Source organism: Chenopodium album, chromosome 19 (assembly GCF_948465745.1).
Source record: "Chenopodium album chromosome 19, dcCheAlbu1.1, whole genome shotgun sequence".
NCBI lineage: Eukaryota > Viridiplantae > Streptophyta > Magnoliopsida > Caryophyllales > Amaranthaceae > Chenopodium > Chenopodium album.
The window spans coordinates 35,568,247-35,588,365 of record NC_137852.1 but is presented as its reverse complement, the minus strand read 5'-3'; the positions used below and the strand labels follow the sequence as shown (position 1 = coordinate 35,588,365).

General features: G+C 33.8%; 1 protein-coding gene across 1 annotated transcript; it reads right to left on the bottom strand.

Moving 5' to 3' along the window:
* Window positions 1-17,137: 17,137 nt before the first annotated feature.
* Window positions 17,138-19,886, bottom strand: LOC145594283 (F-box/LRR-repeat protein At4g14103-like). Its single transcript, XM_081650617.1, has 4 exons — window positions 19,070-19,886; window positions 18,541-18,980; window positions 18,220-18,456; window positions 17,138-17,314 (listed from the first exon to the last, which is right to left on the bottom strand). The coding sequence occupies exons 1-4, from the start codon at window positions 19,884-19,886 to the stop codon at window positions 17,138-17,140; spliced, it is 1,671 nt and encodes a 556-aa protein (XP_081506743.1).
* Between the last annotated feature and the right edge of the window lie 233 nt (window positions 19,887-20,119).

Here is a 20,119-nt window from a genome sequence, read left to right as displayed (position 1 = left end):
GAAACGGAGGGAGTAACAATCAAAATTACAATTTACAGCCCTAATGGGTACACTTCATATTCAGTAACCAAACCGTAATACGGAGTACGTAATACAAAGTACTTGTTTAAGGCTGGCAATGGATCCTGAACCTGTGGACCAGACGAATTCGGGTCTGGTTCAAATCTTGTGCAAAAGAAATGGATATGGGTATGGATTTAAACAAAATACATGTACCCATACAACCATATCCGTTTATACCTTTTTTTTTTTTATTCTTTTAATATTGATCTATACAGAAAGAATAAAAAAAAAAAGAATAAACGGATATGGGTATACTTAAATAAAAAAAAACATAAAGTCTTATATAAGGCAGGCCACACCATGTGGCCAACCATTATAGGAGTTACTTCGTTAGTGTAATATGAGATACTAGGTCAGTATTACAGGGGTTACTTGGTTAGTGTTATGGGGGTTACTCGGTCAGTGTTACTGGCCGGGGGTTACTTGGTCAGTGTTATAAGGGTTACTTTGTTCTTTTATAAGTGTCACACGGTATGACCAGCCACAAACAAGATGAGTTGAATAAAAATAAAATTACCCATACCTGTATGTATTAAAATGTGCTTTTAAAATTGTTTATGTGTCACGCGTACCCCTTCTTACATAAGTATTACGTCACATCATCATTCAATAAATCATCTTAGCTGAAAATAAATCTTGCTTTATTAATTCACATTATAAATAAATACAGGTCGGGTCAATTTCGGGTCAGCAAATATTCGGGTCGGGTTGCAAGGCGAAATTCTTCCAGAGTTGGCATAGACCTCACTTTGTAGAAAGAAGGTAAAGGGTCAGTTCGGTAACCCCATCAAAGGATTTTGGGAGACCGAGGATAAGAGTGAGAACCAACCGCTGATTGTTCACCGGAGCACCGACATTGGCGAGTTGGTCGGCCAGCATTTTCACATGTTGTCAGTAGGCGGATACATTGGGGAAGGTTTTCATCTCAATATTGGAGAATTGGCCTTCAAGTTGAATGGCACAAGAACTCTTGTTGTCTTGAAATATATCTTGCAAGCGATCCCATGCGAACTGAGCCATAGAACCTGGCTCAAGAATGGTGTTAAGATGATCACGAGATATTGTGCCATAGATCCATTGTAGAACAATGGCATCAAGGCAAGACTAGAGGGCGGGATTGTCAGGTTCATCTTTCTCATCTGACAGAATAATGTGGTCAAGGACTTCTTATGCAGCCCCTTTCCATCTCCAAGGTGATTGGGATGAGGCTTTTGATGTTAATGACATGAATTGCAGGGTGAAATTAAAGGCAGACGATTTGGGTGGGTCAGTTGCCATTGGAGAAGCAGATAAAGGTGGAAGAGAAGGAGAAGAGGAGAAGGCAGAGAGTCGGAGAGAAAGTAGAAGACCTAACCTAGGCTGATACCATGTAGGAATGAAATATGTGACTATTCTACTCATTACTTCACATTATATATATACAAGTAACCTAGGTAATACACAAAGCCTAGGGAATGATTATATAATTATAATAGTAGCCTAATATAAACATAATCTAAAACTCTAATACCAGTTAATAAGAAGAGGATTAATCAATCTTCTGATGAAAATATGGGTTATTTTGAAAAAAAAAAAGAATAAATTATGTGAAAATATGGGTCAATTTTGTAAAAAATATAGGTCACCTTTATGAAAATATGGGTTACTTTTGAAAAAAAAAAACCCTAGTGAGATATGTATAACTTTTGTGAAAATATGGATCACTTTTGTTAAAATATGGGTCACTTTTGTGATGGGTCACTTGTGGAGAAAAAAAAATATTAATGTTACACGTGTGAAAAGCTCGATATACGGTAAAATTATTGTAAACTGGGGACATGCATAAGTTTTTGGAATGATTTGCCAAACAGGTGTTAAAAAAATAAATTATTAAAATAGTGTACACTTAATAATATTTCTCAAAGTAGTGTTCATGTAGGTTCGGAAATTACAAAACTAGGAGTTAATATTGCTTCGTTTAATTTTAAAAATCTAAATTAAAAACTAGAGTCTCAAAACTAGTTCTTTTTATTTTCTTTGACGGGCAAAACTAGTTCTCAATTTGTTGACCCATTTTATTCAAGTCGTGAATATATGGGAACATATAGAGCAACTTTTCATCCTATCCCTGACAAAGACTACTAAACACATTATATTGGACCAAAAGTTATTGCCGATGCTAGTCTCAAGCGTAGTCTCGGACGATCTCCTTCCCAGAGATTACGAAATGAGATGGATGAAGGTAATCGAGCAAAGGTGACATGTAGTGTTTGTCGACAAAAGGGACACAATAATAAAAAATAAAAAAAAAACTTGTTCATCTAAGGTTTGCTAATTTTTTAAGATAATTTTCTTATATGTATATATAGTTTTTCAAACGGAATTACTTTTCTTAATAACAATGCTGCATGTCTACTTTCTAACAGATCAAATGGAGCTTCCAACTCTACTTCTTGGCCAACATGACTCTTCAAATTTTCATTGAAGCATGAGCACACATCTGTACGTTGAAGGTTGTTCGATCATCATCTCCAAATTCATAAAAAATGGTGCTAAATTGAGTTTTTTTTTTTATTTAGCTAGTATGACATGTTATGAGTTATTTTGTAATAAAGTAATAACATCTCCAAATTGATATTGCATTGTAGAACTAGCCATTGGTTTAAAGAATGGTGATTGAGTGCCCTTTGATAATTTGAATCCGACTAAATAATGCATTGTGTATCACGTTACATACACGTTTTTTGACAAGATTATAGGACAAAAATACTAGAAATTTCTAAACATTTATTAAAAAAACATCGTATTCATAATCCATACTCTGGTCAAGATACCGTAATCATTAAATATAAATAATTTGATGGTATACATATATATTTGGATTGTATTAGCTAATAATTTTTAGTTCCTAGCTTTGTAATTTCCGAACCTACCTGGACACTACTTTGAGAAATATTTTTAAGTCAACACTATTTTAATAATTTATTTATTTTTAAAACCAATTGGGAAAATCGTTCAAGTTTTTTTATTATAATAAATTGATTATATATTTTATCTTTTATTACAATATCACAATTATAGAAAATTTTATATAACACAATCTTTAACAGTAAATCAAATCGATTTATTATTAGATGCATGTATATATCACAATAACACAATAATAGGAAATCTTCTATAGCACTATTCTTTAACAGTGAATCGAATTGACTGTTTATTTGATGCAAGCATCACAATAACAGGGAATATTCTATAGCACTATTCTTTCTTTTCTTTTATTTTTTTATTTTGTGTTCTACCCGGTTCACCCTTTGGGCTAATCCGGATTTGGGGATCAGTTCTGGGTGGTTAGGTTCCAGTCCCCTTCTAATTGTTGTTGCGGGGGATCGAACATGGGTCCTCCCTACCAAGTGTAGTCCCAATCACCACTACACCAACAACCAATTGGTCTATACACTATTCTTTAATAGTGAATCAATTGATTTTCTATTTGTTGCACGTATCACAATATCAAAATATTTGTCAAATATTGCGATACGTGCAATAAATAGAAAATCAAATTGTTATAGACCAAAGTATACAAATAAACTTAAATAACCCAAACTTTTTATTTTTTGTTAAGTTTGAATAATTTCTATAGTATAATATAAATAAACTATGAATATATGTGTTTTGGAGCTACAAATATATTTTTATCCCAGCAACAAATTATGGTTCAGTTAACGATATTAGGGTCTGTTCTTATTTACTGAATTGAGTTGAACTGAATTAAACTAATTGGAGTTGAACTGAATTGATATAAATTGTTTATGAGAGAAGGAAATTAGGAACTGAAACTAAATTGAATTGATTGGAGCTAAACTGAACTGAAATTAAGCTGAAGGGAACAAACCCTAGTTTAAAGTCCTACCAATGAGCATGTAACATGTAGTTATACAACATCTTTTGAATGTATGTACTTCAAAAGCTTATTAATGAAACAACTTCTTTGGAAATAGTGTTATTAATTAGACGCAAATTTTTTTTTTTTTTTTGACGCAAAGATGATTTATATATGATTTAATGTTTTTTTTCCTACGTTGAAAATAACAACCATAAAGATATTTTGGTATGATTTGAATGGTGTTTTTCATACATTTGTTAATTTTGTTTACATGGTGGCAAAATATTATAGGTATACTGCATACAATGTTCACTATTTGTAACAAGATTACATATCTATAACTATTAAAAGCGAGAAGTTGGCAAGTTGGAAATCCCTTAGTAATAGTGTAGTGACTTTTTTACCCCTCAAAAAGTACAATTACGATTTTGCTCTTATTTTGCAGCTGGTGATCTCTTGGCTCCCACTGTTCTCTCTGCCAAAATGCTTAGGTTGTGATCTGTTGGCTGTTGATTGCTTGGGTTTGCTTTCCCCCATTATTCACTTTTCCTCCCATCCTAACATTTTTTGACCTTCATTTTTCACCTTTTCAGTTTTCCTCCTCTTCTCCCCTCTCTTTTCACGTTCATAAGTTTTTTCCCATTTGGGGAAATTCAAAGCTAGAGTTAGGGTTAGAAATTTCCTGAAATCCTCCTTTAATCTTCCTGCAATTCGAATTGGAATTAGGATTCCCAGCAATTTTAGCACTACCCATTGTTTCTCTAGCTACGCTCATCAGTTTTTTTCTCTTCCATTTTCATCTTCTCTGCTCCTCCTCCATTAAAGCAACTTCAGAGTCTCAGAGGTAAGATGGTTTAATTTTAATTATTTGAATATCAATTTGGCTATCTAAGTGCGATTATTTAATTATTAGTATAGTCAATTTGGGGTTTTTCGCTTACTGAATTGGCAATTTAGCACCGACAATTCTGGGTACTTGAAATTCTCCCCCTTTTTCTATGATCTGGATTTTTGCTTTTTAAAGATATAGATCGAGTTTTGAAATTCTTTTGGTTTAATTCTGGAAATTGAGGTTTATTTTTAACTTAAATTTTCGATCTTTCGTGACTCAGGGTTAGGGTTTTCGTTCGGGAACTTTTTTGGGTGGTGTTCAAATAGTGAGGGATCTGACCAACGGCTTAGTAAGAAGTTTAGAATTAATAAGCCGATTCTACTCGCGGGTCTCACCGAGGTTGATCTTATGCGGGATGCTGAATTAGGGGAGGTAATTGCTTCTATAATTTTATTTTATATTATTTTTTGCTGTAATTTCAACTGAATTCTTAATTTTTTATTTTATTTTTTGCTGTAATTTTATAATAAGGGCGTGTTCGGCAAAAGTAGCTGTGTGGGTAGCTGTTAGCTGTAGTAGTAGCTGTCAGCTGTATACCTAGCTGTTAGCTGTGAATATTTAAATATTTTAATAGTAGTGTTCGGTAAACTAGCTGTTGAGTCTATATAATTTAATTTAATAAAAAAATTACTATTTCATTATTTCATTAATTATAATTATATTATTAGTCAAATTCTTATAACAAATTTTAAGGTGTGGTTTATAAAATTAAGTACACAATTTCTTGATTACTATCAAATACATTTGAAAGGACAATGTACAATCTATCAAAATAATAAATAAATAAAATGAATAAGTGTATACAAATCGTTTTATTACAATAAATAATTACGGCGTCTAGCTTTCCATAAACTATCAGCTATATGGTCACGAATGGCCTTCATTTCAGTACCATCACCTTCTCTATTGTCACAATTTGATCCAACATGATTAATATCCGGCAGCTCGAATGATGGAATAAAATCTGGGTAATCCTCCAACACTCTAAAAAGGGGATCAGTTGGTGAATTAATTCTAATATAGTTGTGTAGGGCAAATGTAGCAACCACCATTTGTATTTGTTTCTCAACACTGTATTTTGACATTTTGATAAGTATCTTCCATCTCTGCTTCAAAACTCCAAAAGATCTTTCGATACAACATCGAAGGGATGAGTGCCAATGATTAAAAGTTTCTTGTTTATTTTGAGGAGGTACATTCTCAAATTGTGACTTATGATACCTCAACTTAGGATACGGTACTAAATATCCTCTACGATCTGGGTATCCTTTATCAGCCAAGTAATACTTACCTAATTGCACCAAATCAAACAATGTTAAATATATATTTATAAATATTATAAGAATTTATTTAAATAAACTTTATTATAATTACCTCTTAAAAAATATATAAACTATAAGCATACCTTGAGAAGGAGTAGGAAATTTCATCTCTGGGGTTTTAATTGCATGAAGAAAAACACGATTATCATGTGCCGAACCTTCCCACCCCGCCGATACAAATGTAAAGCACATATCAAAATCACATGCAGCCAAAACATTAAATGTAGGAATTCCTTTTCGCCCTCTATAAGGCATTTGTTGGGCCTCAGGTATACATGCCTCTATATGTGTGCCATCAATACATCCAATAGCGTCCTATTAAAAAAGTATAATGATGATATATATATACATAATTATAAATAAATATAAATATATATAATTAGATAAATCATTACCTTAAAAAAAGGCATATATCTATTATCCGTGGCAATTTTCGCTGGTACGCCTTTAAAACTAGGATCATAGGGTCTTATAACATCATGCGCAAGCCCCTTTACCTTTCTACTAGAGATTGAGTAGAGAACTTCATGAATAACTCTACTTATTGTATCGCCGGATCGTTGAAAACGCTCACCCAAAACTCTATTTGATACCCCTTGAGCCAGTGCATATAATAAAATGCAAACTTTCTCTACTATAGACATGTTACCACTAGCTTTCAATCCATATTTTGAAGATAAGTCGTTACATAGTCTCAATAATAATCTTGGCTCCATTCTAAATGCATTGACACATCGAATAGGATGACCATTTAGCACTTCCCTTATCCACTTTTCTCCCGTAAAATATGAAGTCATACACGGTTCCTTATAGATATACTTACAATAATAAGTATATATTAAAGATATAGCATATGCTATTGCAATCCAAAATTTACGCTTTCTATCGTCATCAATGTCCATATCTGTAATTACATTTCAATAACAAGTGATGAAACAAAACACATAGATATAATATATATATATATATATATATATATATATATATATATATATATATATATATATATATATATATATATATATATATATATATATATATATATATATGTTAAACTAAATTTATTAATATTAAAAAATGAAATTAATTACATGTACCAACACTATTATTTTAGGAGCAAATAATTCGAAATAAAATTTAGTAACAAATAACTAATTAAGCTACTTATTTTAAACATATTGAATGATAAAAATCGAAACTACCTAAAAAGATCTTATCTAATTGTCTTTATTCAAATACAAGTGTTGCAACCATCTAAGCCTACTCTCATCATCATCCATATTCAAAAACACCTCTCTTTTAGTTTGATCTTCAATCACAGAAATAGCATAAAACCAAACATCACAATATTTCTCTAAAATATGGTTTTGTACCATAAGATTGAGAACTTGCATGGCACTAGTAATTGTGGATGAGGATGGTTGAGTACTTGCATTAGGTGTGCTACTTTGAGCCATAAGCTTTAACACACTCTGTCATTTCACCAATTTTATGAGACAACATTGTTGATCCTGCTGATTGTCTTCTCTTACGCTTCATTTGGACAACATTATTCTTTGTTATAGGTTGCTTTTGGGCCTTTTTAGAAGCATGAGTACTAGCATTTGCACCTTCATTAGTCACTTGTAAAGCACCACCCGGATTTGGTAACACTGAATTCTTAGCTTGTTCCATAAAATTTTAGAAAAAATTATCATTCATTAAATCAGATGTAAATTGGTCACTTTGAAAAAAGTTACTCCCATTTTCCGGATTTTCTTCATGCTCTTCATCATAATTCTCATGTTCTATGTTTTGCTCTTCAATATTAATAACAGGGTCTGTTGAAGGCGCATACACATTATCCCCTGTAGCACATGAATCTTCAAATAAACTATCCCATTTGTTTTCAAGCTTTGCACTAATACCCTTATGACGAAATTTTTTGAAATCTGATTTCTCCTACAAATTCATTAAAAAAAAAAATCAAATTTAAATATGTCATATAATTCTATTTTAATGAATAACAGAATCCTATTTAAAATTTAATGTGTACACACCTTAATTTTTTTGATCCCACCATTCATTCGAGGCCTCAATTCTACCAGATTGCGGATTCCATCCTAAACCAGTTTCTTTTGATTTCAAAGCCTTCCAATGACGCCAATCTTTTCTCATTGTATCATATTTATGCTTGCAGCTATTTGTATTTATAAACACCCATCCAATTCTTTTTTCAACTTATGTTTGAATTTCCTTCCACTTAAAAATTGTGAACGACCATTGTCTTTAATAAATTGAAGGCATACATCACACAATATCATCATGTTTTCATCATTCCATTTGAAAATGTCTTTAGTTGCCTCCTGTTTACTAGATGAAGCCATCTAGTATAAAACCCAAATTTATTAATATATATTAAATTTGTATAGTATATGAAGACATACATGCTACCTTTAAAATAAGTGTATCAAAAAGGAATGAAATTCTTCCTTATTCCCATTGATTAAGATCATACTAAGGTTATAGACATAGCTAGCATAACACTAGTCTTAAATCTATGTGATCTATATGAGTACAACTGTACAACATTCTAGTTAATTATCCAATATTCTAGCTAACATATGTTACACATAACTATCTACATACATATAGATATCTTATTTTATCTTGTTCCATTAATTGATGACGTTGCTTAGATGAAATTGTATTGGTCTTTTACAAAAAAAAAAAATCCTGTTTTTCTACTCTCTACTTTGTCTCCTCCAAACTAGGATTTAATAATTTAATCTTAGCATTTAGAGACCACCGTAGTACAAGTACATAATTCATAACTTGATTGTACTTTGACTCATATAATGATAATATAGATTTCTGAAATAGCTAATCAAATTCAACTTACAATTCAATAATATTAGGTGGTAGAAATAATAAGCATTGATGATGAACTTTATTAATTATATTTATTGTTTTTTTTTTCCAGTCACCGGCTAGCAATTTGTACAGAACTTTATTAATTATAATTGTATTTATTGAATTGTCTTTATCATGGAATATTACTTGTGCTAAGCTACGTTACTTGAAGCTCAATCTAAATCTAATTCCAAAAACCTAAATAGAACCACAAGAGTTTTTTGTAGACCAAATAGAATATGAATTCATACCTTAATTCGAGAAAAGCAATGGGATATGAGAACCACAATTCGACCCGATGCTAATATCTACAATAGGAAAAACATACAATAAAGCTTAATTCATAATACTAGAAACCAATAATTTAAGAAGACATATAAGAAGACAAAATTTACCAGAGAAGCAATGCAAAGCTACGTCTTTTGTGAAGGAATGACAATTTTATTTTTTAAAAAAAATGATTTGAAATGAAGAATGCAAAATAGAATGTCAGATCAAGTCATATATAGGGCTATATAATATTTGAACGTTAGACATGAGATAATCATCAAAACAAATTTCAATGTTAAAATTTTGATAAGTATTAAAAACAGTATTTCAAATTTGAAGGATAAAAAAAACAGATTGGATTTTATTTCCTAAAATTTTGGATAAAAATTCTATACCTAATTTTCAAAAAATAAATAAATAAAAAATGAAAAAACAAAAATAACAAAAAATTCCCACAGCTAATCCAACGTTAAAACTTATAACTTTTGGCAAAAGCTACTTAAAACACTAAAAGCTACTTTCACCACTACATTGCCGAACATGTCTAATTTTTATCAAGTAGCGTTTTGACCAAGTCAAAAAGCTAAAAGCTACTCAAAAGCTACCTAAACGCTGGTGCCGAACACGCCCTAATTGGTGTTGATTTCTCGTTCATTCTTCATTCACTATTTCTTATTTTCGTTGTTTTCTTCAGACGAGGATTATTGATAGGGATTGGGTCGGTCTTCGGTTTTTAGGGAGTCACATTGCGCAGTTCTTGAAGAACGGTCTCTTTGCAGTTGAGGTACTTTCCTCTTTCGAATTTTTTGGTTTTATTATTGGATATTTGAATTTATATGTATTTTTTGTTTTAGAATTATGAAATTAAAATCTGGGTTTGAACTTTTGTTGGGGAAGATAGAAAGGAGAAATTTTCCATTGAAGGGGCTTTTGGGTTTCTTAAAGAGATAAATTGTGCCTTTTGGGTTAAGTGGATATGCGGTAAGAAAGAGACATTTTAAGGCGCTTTAGAATGAGTTTTCGACTCGAAAAAGTATCTGAATTCATGAATCAATGCATTGAACCAGGTCGGATGAGTGAGTTTGTTTTCAATCATCGAATATCAAATTCACAGTCTAGGGTTCTTAGTTTTCTTTTTCAGTTTAGTCAGTGTAGAGTTCTTCTAAGATGGATTAGTGAGCTAATTAATAGTCTTAATATAGGGTTTTTAATTGCATGTTTTTGGAATTTTCATTGCATATGTCAATTTTTTTAGGTTTTGTTTAAATTGTTTGGTCAAAATTTTATACATTGATCTTTACAAGAGCACACAGATTTAACGTGGATACAAGGGTCATATGTGGAAGTGAGGAAATTTTCTTTGTGTTTTTGTTAGGAGTTGATATGTTTTTTCAATCAACCTTTCTTATTTACTCTTTGAAGTACATTGGTGCAGGACCAAACAAAGGGATTTGTCAACACTTGGAGAACTACTCATGGTTACAGTCCTTGCCAGAAGTTACTGTAAACGTACCCATTCTACTTGGGACAAATTCAAGGTCCATCTCTTATGAGATTAAGAAGAATCACTTGAAAGTTGGTCTCAAGGGCCAGCCACCTATTATTGATGTAAGCTCTCTTTAATCAGATTGATCCACTTGTTTTCCTTTAAACAAACTTAGACCTTCTTTTTTTACCTGTATTATTTATTATTTCAGGGTGATCTCTACAAGCCTGTGAAGCCAGATGACTGCACACAGGTAATTTGGACGAGAGAGTTACTGATAGGATCCAAGCAGGGTTAGTATTTGATTTATACATTCCGCGTGATAGAGAAACAGATAAACCTAAGGGTTTTGCCTTTGTAGAGTATGAAACAGAAGCTCGTTCGTTGGTCTCGTCTTTGCGTTCTAAGTCTAAACCCGATGTTCTTCAACGCACTAAAAAGGTCTCTTTCTTTTCTTTTTATATTTTTTTTAGGGTTAATTTGTTGTATTTTTTTAACTGATATATTATTTGCATTGGTAATGTTCAGTTTTTGAATTGGGGTTGAAGGTTTATAGTAGGGATAGCAATTTGTAGGTTTGATTGGATAATGATATTAATGCAAAGAGTGTCCTGTTTCTCAATCTTGTTTGAGTTTATGGTGATTTTGATTATGGGTGTATAAGGGGTCGCAAAGGGCAATTGTCTCTCTTTAGTTTCAATTGTAGAAAAGCAACTGCATATGCAATATATGACAGGGAAATAATGATAGGTCTTACGTTGCATATATACAGAAGGAAAGCAGCTAATGAGAACACAACAATACAAAGTAGTATTAGAGATTTTGAGGTGCTTGAAATAGGAGAGCTTAGTGGCTGCAAGTCAATGCAGGGAGTTTATTGTAAATAAGAAATTATTTTGTGTATAACTCTTTTCTGAATATCAAGTTCTTAACACGAGATCCTTTGTGTTTTTTTAGAAGGTTTTTTCTCTCTGTGACTCAAAACTCATAGAGGTATTGTGTTCATTACTACTGGTGTTTTCTTTGACGAACAAAACTAAGCATCAATTCGTGAAAGTTGCTTAGGTATTTCCATTTAATGTGCTTTGATAGGTTTGATTTTATGGGATCTTTTTCTGGGATGGCCACCATTTTCTGGTTACTATGGATGATACACAGCATTATTGTGCAAGATCAGAGTTCAGATTTGGTTCTATTTCTCTCTCCCCATTTTTTTCCTTCTAATTTTATTATATGGATGAAGATTTATTCCTTGCGGGTGTGAATTGTGGTTGAATCATGTCTTCAAATATATGGCCTAATGCTAAATTTATTAGCTAACATAATCTAAAACATGGGATTGGTTTTCTGTTTTACTAGAGTATGTTTTAGTATGATGTTGTGGTCAAATATATGTTCATTGATGAAAGAATTAGTTAACAAGGCTGTGTTTTTAGATGAAAAAAACTATTTTAGTTGATTAATCTCATTCACTGAAACAAGAAGTCAGAACTCAGAAGTGAATTATGCTTAAACTTTCTGCATTGAGGTCCCTTTTCTTCAAATATCCCTCTATCAGATTGTCGATTACTTATTATTTTCTGTCTTGACATTGTTTCTAGATTCTACAACACGAGAAAAGGTTGCAGGATCAATTCGCTGTTCGGTGTGCTTTAGAAAATGCATTAGGTTCTGGAGTGTCCTCCTACAAGAAAAATGAACCTTCTACAGTCCCAAAGTTATGTACTATGAAGCATATGTATCACTAATCAAAAGAAAACTCTCTTTAAGTTTGGTGCTTATGTGTGATTAGAACCTCTCTTGGATTGTACTATTAGTTTGTTGTTTTTTCTAATTTTTCTTCACTCTATGCCTATTGCTTGGTTTCAGCCTGCAACAAATTTTATAAAGGAAATTGCAGTGCTAGAGTTGGAAGTTGGGTATCTAGAGCAGTATCTTCTGTCACTATACACCAAACGTCATCAATTTCTCCAACTATAAAGAATCAGAAATTATCCTCTACATCTACAACTGTCAGGGATCAAAGACTCATGTCTCCTCCAGTTATTCCACATCGACTTTTTTTAGATTGAGATGCAGCTGAAACTGCAACAAAGGTTGAATAATCAACATTTTAACCACGTCAACTATAATTAGTTTACTAGGGTAATTAGTTTGTTAACAAGGGTGATGCAGCCCTTTGTTCGGTTTTGTAGAATTGTAGTTATAACCATTTGTGGTAATATGCTCTATTTTTACCTAATCATCTTAAGACCAATGTTCTAAAGAAAAATGTACATAAAAAAAATTCAATAGTCTAAAAACTTTTCCTAATTTTTTGGTACGGGAATAATATATTAACTTAATTTCAAAGAGTTATATTTTCATTTATGTAATCAATTAGTAAGAAGTATAATGCTTTGCAATGAGTTTAATTTTTTTAGCATAAGTAATAAGGTGTTTGCAATTAGTTAAGTTTTTAAAATTTTAAACAATTAGTATTGGATGCTCTAAAGTGTAATCTGATTTAAACTCCTTGACAAATACTCCATGTCTATATTCATATTGTAATCTTCATCTAAATGTCACAGCTTGTCACATACTCCACACCTGTCAAACGATCATAGAGAGAGAAAATATCATTCACAGCCACATTAACACAACCTCTTAATCGTGATTTCACAAATTTCAGATGCAATAATGATTTAACCATGGTACGCCATCTTATCCTCTTTCCTTACTTGAGGAGTTAATCAGTCATGGGTTACTTGAGTTACTTGGGCAGGGGTTACTCGAGTTACTAGGTAAGGGGTTATTTAAGGAGTTCGGGCAGGGGTTACTTGAGTAATTCAGTTAAGAATACTTAAAGAGTTCAGTCAGGGGTTACTCGGTCCGCGGTTAATTGAGGGTTCATTCAGGGGTTACTTGAAGAATTACTCAGTCCGGTGTTAGTCTGTCAGGGATTAAAAAATAGAGGAGGAGAGGAAGTGGAGAAGGAGAGAAAGGGAAAGGGAGGTAGAGAAACAAGGGCCAAAATAGAGAGAATCATCGAGACAGAATTAGATAAGCGAAGGGTTTAAAGAGAGAGACAAAGAGGGGCTAAGAGATAGGGCAGACCAAAAGATAAAGATACCAGTTCAAAAGAGATAAGGAGTAAACTAGAAAAAGGCCAGGAGAAAAAATGTTAGAAAAAATGGGAGAGATAGAAATATGGGTTATGAAGGAAAGAGGATGAGATAGAAAGAGGCTAAAAAATATATAAGGATGGAAGAAATGCAAGGGGGTTGGAAGAGAAATAAAGAAAGTGATTAATAGGGAATATGACTGAGTAAAAAGGATAGAGAAAGAGTATATGATATAATAATAAAGAACAAAAGAGGAGGCTCGAGGGAGAGGAAGAGAGGGAGTAAGTGCGACCTATAATTTTCGATTATTGTTTTATCTTTTCTCACTTGTTTAAACTCGATTTTGTCACAACATATATAATCAAACAACAACTTTTTGATATAGCAAGCCACACCGTGTGGCAAGGGTAACCCGAGTTATTTTGATAGGGGTTATCCGAGTTATACAGTCAAAGGTTACTCAAGTTACTCGCTCAAGGATTACTTTTGGGGTTCAGATAGGAGTTGTTCGAGAGGTTCACTCGGTTAAGGTTACTCGAGGGATTACTCGATTAGTGGTTACTCGAATTACTCGGTCAACGGTTACTCGAGGAGTTACATGGTAAGGGGTTACTCGAGTTACTAGGTTAGGGGTTACTTAAGGAGTTCGGTCAGGGGTTACTTGAGTAATTTGGTCAGGGTTACCTAAAGATTTCGGTCAGGGGTTACTCGGTCAGTGGTTACTTGAGGGTTCATTCAGGGTTTACTTGAAGAATTACTCAGTCCAGGATTAGTCGGTCTGGGTTACTTAAGATAGAGGAGGGAAGAAGAGGAGAAGAAGAGAAAAGGAAAAGTAGGTAGAAAAACAAGGGCCAAAATAGAGATAATCATCGAGAGAGAGAAAAGGAACTACGAAAGCGAAGGGTTTGAAGAGAGTGAAAAAGAGGGGCTAAGAGATAGGGCAAGCTGAAAGATAGAGAGACCAGTTCAAAGGAGATAGGGGGGTAGAAGAAGGGATAAAGTTCGGGAGAAAAAAAAAAGTTAGATTAAATAGGAGAGATAAAAATATGGGTTATGAAGGAAAGAGGATAAGATAGAGAAAGGAAGAGAAAGAGAAAAATTAGAGCATCGACCATACAAAAAACACAATTTAACCCAAATTTAAATGCACATTGATCAGATCCGACTAAAATAATTCATAATTGCAAACATAAATCATCTTTTATTAATTTGGTATAATAAAAAAAAAAAAAAACACCAACCCATTCACATAAAATAGAACGACCTATAATTAAATTTCACATTATAATTTCTTACTACATAAACAACAACGACATTACTAATCCATATATAATAATAACATTATATTTGTAGATACAAAAAATACTATGTCAAAATACAACAAATTAATTAGCTGATTTGCTTCATCTTTTGATAATTGAACATCGTTTGCTCCGAATACTCTCTCTTTTGGTAGCTTTTTTCGCGGCGTCGGTAGTTTTCCGCCATTGATGCTTTGCTTCTCCATCGTCTGTTAAAGGGAGTGAGAGCTGATTTTGCCAGACGTTGACGGGGAGACACGGAGGACTACCTGAAGGAGTTTCATCCTAGGCCGAAGGTGTTTTGGGCAAGCCAAAGGTTTTTCAGCCAGACCGAAGGTAATTCAGCCCAAGCCAAAGGTTTTTCCAGCCAGACCGAAGGTAATTCAGCCCAGGCTAATGGTGTTATGGGTGAGCCGAAGGTGTTTCAGCAAGAACCAAAGATGGTTCATCCGAACCAAAGCTCACCCAAGCACATACCATGTTTGAGAGCCAAAGCTCATCCCTTTGCAAGCTTTGCCAAGTTCAAGCTCCTTACCATTGCCGAGGTTAAAAATCCTGACCATTGTTGACTGTAACTCGAGCCGAAGGTGGTTTATCCGAGCTGAACCTCGTTCGAGCCGAAGGAGGTTCATCCGAGTCGAAGGTGATTCATCCGAGCCGAAAATGGTTCATCTGAACCGAGGCTCATTCAAGCTGAAGAATGTTCCCCGAACCAAAGCTCACCTGAGTCGAAGATGGTTTTGATGCGGTGTTTTTCAAAACACCGAGATTTTAGTCGATTTGACCGATACAAACTAAATTTTGCCCGCATTGAACCGATTTTATCTCACGGCTGGCTAATTTTCAGCGAAGCACTTGCTCAAGAACATGCAAATACATGAACATAATTAAATTTAAAATAAAGGAAGACTAAGCCCAAATCAACTTACAATTCAAGAGTATATAATCATCTTTTCTTAATTTGATACAACATCACTATTTACATAATCAACATACACATTATAAGTTATTGCTACATTATGAATTGACAAGAATACACAATAATTATACTACACGTTATAAATTATTGCTATATAAACAAATACAACTTTATTAATCTATATATAATGATAACATTGTATTTATAAAATGCAACAACACTATGTCAAGATACAACAAACTTATTACACATTAACGTTAAGCGCCAAAATAAACTTTTCCGATTAACCATACGAAGCGCGCGCCGCGGGGCTCGATAACTAGTCAATTCAAATATTTCTTAATTTACTAAACAAATTAGGGTAGAAATTGCAGGCATAATCACAAGTTGTGGACTCTAAATTGAAAAATTGTAAAGCGATTGATGATCAACTACGTTTTTTTTTTATTCATATGAGCCACAAGGGCGGGTACAACGGAGGGCGAGGGAAATTCCAGCATATGCTGGGGGCAAGGATCGATCCCGCAACCTCGAGGTTACGATATGGGAGTGGTACCATCAAGCCAACTCCACATCCTTATGATCAACTACGTTTAGTTCAGCGTTCTACTTGATTTATACTAGATGTGAGCGACACTCAATCCAGTGAGGGTTGATCACTCAATAATATGTTAGAGAACCTAAGAGGGTAAAAGTTTAACATCGATAACGACACAACTCGCACAAGTGTTTAATCCAAATAAAAACATCCAATTACATTACTTAGGCAATAACAATACACTACACAGTGAGCAAGGAGAGCCTAAGAGAGTAAAAGTTTAACTGCAAAACATTACAACGTGAAACAAAGGGAGTTCAAGGGCTTCACTTCAGCTACATTCAACTTAGATGATTCTACAGACAACAGTGCACCAACACGAACGATATCCCCTTAGGGTCTCTAACAAAAGGTACATACAGATCACATAGTTTGCACTGCACTACTTTCTTGAAGAGGAAAGTAACGTCACATAGTAAGAACACCTATTAATTTCTAGTAACAGCACGGTCAAGAAATCTTCTCAAGCTTCCATTATCATCTTCAAATCCTTGTTGCTCCGTGATCTCATAATTTTTTAATGCGTGCCGCCAACAATTGACGGGAAGAGATGGATAACATCCACAGCTGGTCAGAGGCAATTCAGTTGACTCGTTGTAACTCAACTGAATCAAAACCAGAGAAACTACAAAGGTTAGCTAGCATCCAAATCAATATAATCAAAACGGGAAACCTCTTGACAAGGGAATCCTACAATGAGTAATAGCATATGGTTCAAGAGTTTAAAAAGCATACAAACTACCAAGAAAACACTTTTATGTACAAATTTTGTTCCTAAATAATGGCCAGCATGGATTCTAGGTCGTCAAAAAATAAAAATTAGTCACTTTCTAAATTAAGAAATTTATATACGAGTATTTGCAACAGGCCAAGAAGGGGCAAGAGGGACGACTGTTAGGAGAAGAGGTAGTGGAGCAGCATTTTCAGGGCAAAGAAGACAAATGATGGCAGGGGTAGATAGGATCATTTTGACAGCTTTTGCTGCGAGTAAAGAGAAAGAAGGGCAAAGCATAGGAGCTTTTGTGTAGTGAATGAAATTGTGGGAGTACTGGAGTAGTGACTTAAAAGTCACCTAGTAAAGATTGGTGCCTCAACCACTGTTTGCAATCCTTCTTAGTTTCATCAATCAAAAATCCTACTTCATTCTCTCAACCTGATTTTCTGTTAGTAGTACAAAGTTGTAGTTTTCTACTTTTCTGTTGGTACCTTTCATGATACCAAATTCATTAACTATCTTTGAGGAATGAATTATAAAAATATATAGAATACCATTTTTCAGATCATTGGATATTATGGCATTTAAGTCAATTAAGATATAATTTTGAAAAAACAAAAAACCCATTATCAGATTGTAATTTTTTGTTTCTTTGTTTTAGAAAGATCAGATTGTATAAATAAAGGGGTTTTTTTTTTTTTTTTTTTTTTTTTTTTTTGTATTACTAAAAATGTAAAAGTATAATCTCAAGAGAAATTCTTTTCCGGCCAAGGAGAATTAGAAAGATAATCACACCTTCAACAACATTTTCAATAATGTTGGGTTCCGATGAGCATGAACAGAAGGAGAAGGACCAAGTCTTTCATCCATCATGTGAAAAGTCTTCAGTCGAGGACACAACCAAAGGATGGCTTCAATGCTTCTAGTAACATCAAGACAGCTCACAGAATATCCGGGAAACAGCTTCAGTTGCTCAAATTCACATAGTGGTGACTGAGTTTTCAGCCTCAGTGGTCTCGGAATTATTACATTCTTAACAAAGAGCAAGTATAAGTTAGGTTTCTCATAGTAAATGAGATCAAATAACTTGAATGAATCACTCAGAACAAGATGTACCTCAATTATTTTTGTCTCGATAGACAAATATTTAGACTGCCTTAGTTGCCTGAGCAGTTCAATAAGCTTGACATCCCATGTATTATCTCCTGCTCCATTTATTTGTAGCTGAAGGGTAACGCAGGCAGGTGCTAGTGTTGTTTCAGAGGAAAGAGAGATTATGTTTCCATGGGTGCAAAAAATGAAGTCGTGCAGGTTTGGACAATTAAGCTGAACTCGTTCCAACTGCCTCTCACACCGGATTTTCAGACTTTGAAGATGGACGGATGTTATCGTTAAATGTACTGTTTTAGAGTCGCAAGCAATCTCCAAAACATCGAGGTAAGAAAGTTGGGATAGATGTCGGTTCAACCATTCATTACTAAAACAACATCCTAACAGCCTTAAATCTGATAACCTTCGACAGAAGCGGAAGTCTAGTCCATCTTCAATGCGAAAACCTGAAATAGACACAATTACATTAGAATCAAGGCACCCGAAATATTAATGAAACTATGAGCCTGAGAACAATAGTACATGATAGGCTTACCACTTAGCTCGATATGTGTTAAAGTATGACAAGAGCTTCCCAAGACAAGTGCACAACGAGTACTACTATGTGGTGAATAACAGAGTGAGTGCAGATTGGTTGTGCTGATCTCAAACAGTTCCAAGCCCCTGTTACACTTCTGTTCAAGATAATTTAGGTTAGGATGCCCTAAAATCTTAAGTGATTGAAAACCTTCACAATCATTGAGGCACAACTTCTCAACACCAGCACAACTATCTACTAGGTTCTCGACCATCTGCTGATCCATTATGACATTGTTCACAGAAAGTTCGCGCAATGCAGGGAGATTAATTTCACTTATAGATATACCAGATAGGTTGCACCCCTGAATATATAATTTAGTCATAGATCTGCAAGATAAAACAGACTTTGGCACGTAGTATGAACGACTAAGCTTAGAAATTATTGAATCTCCAATGACATCAACCACAAGCTCGTCAACTATCAACCTGTCCAAACAAGAAGCTATTCTTGAATGCAAGCTATTTATCGGAGGTATATAAAGGTGTAACTTTTGAAGTGTTGGCCCTTTGCTTATAACAGCTGTGTCAAGAAACTCCAGGAATTCTAGTGCATCTTCAGGATCAGGACCATCTTTGCAGGCCATCCGGTAACTTACATCATCCAAATTCCAGTTTTGGAGAAAAAAATCTCGCCCAAAGTTGAGGCAGGGGATGCTAAGCCAATCATGCCTCCAAGTCTTGGACAAGACGCTTGTCAGAATAGCATCTCGTGTTGTCAGGAAAGAGAGTATGTGCTTCCTTGTGTCTTCTGGGAGTTTTGATATTCGGTCCATATTGGGTGTCAAACCTGTGATGGATGATTGCTCAACTGAAATCTATGTAGAAAGCGGAGCATAAAGAGAACCATGTTAATATGTATGATTAAACTTTATAAACAAGTAAATTACATAAGTTATCTAATCTAGACCGTGGATAATTCAACTATAAAAAGTAAAATAATCATGCAAACCTTTCTATGAATGAAATAAATTGATGTCCATCAAAGATCGGATATAGTAACTCATGA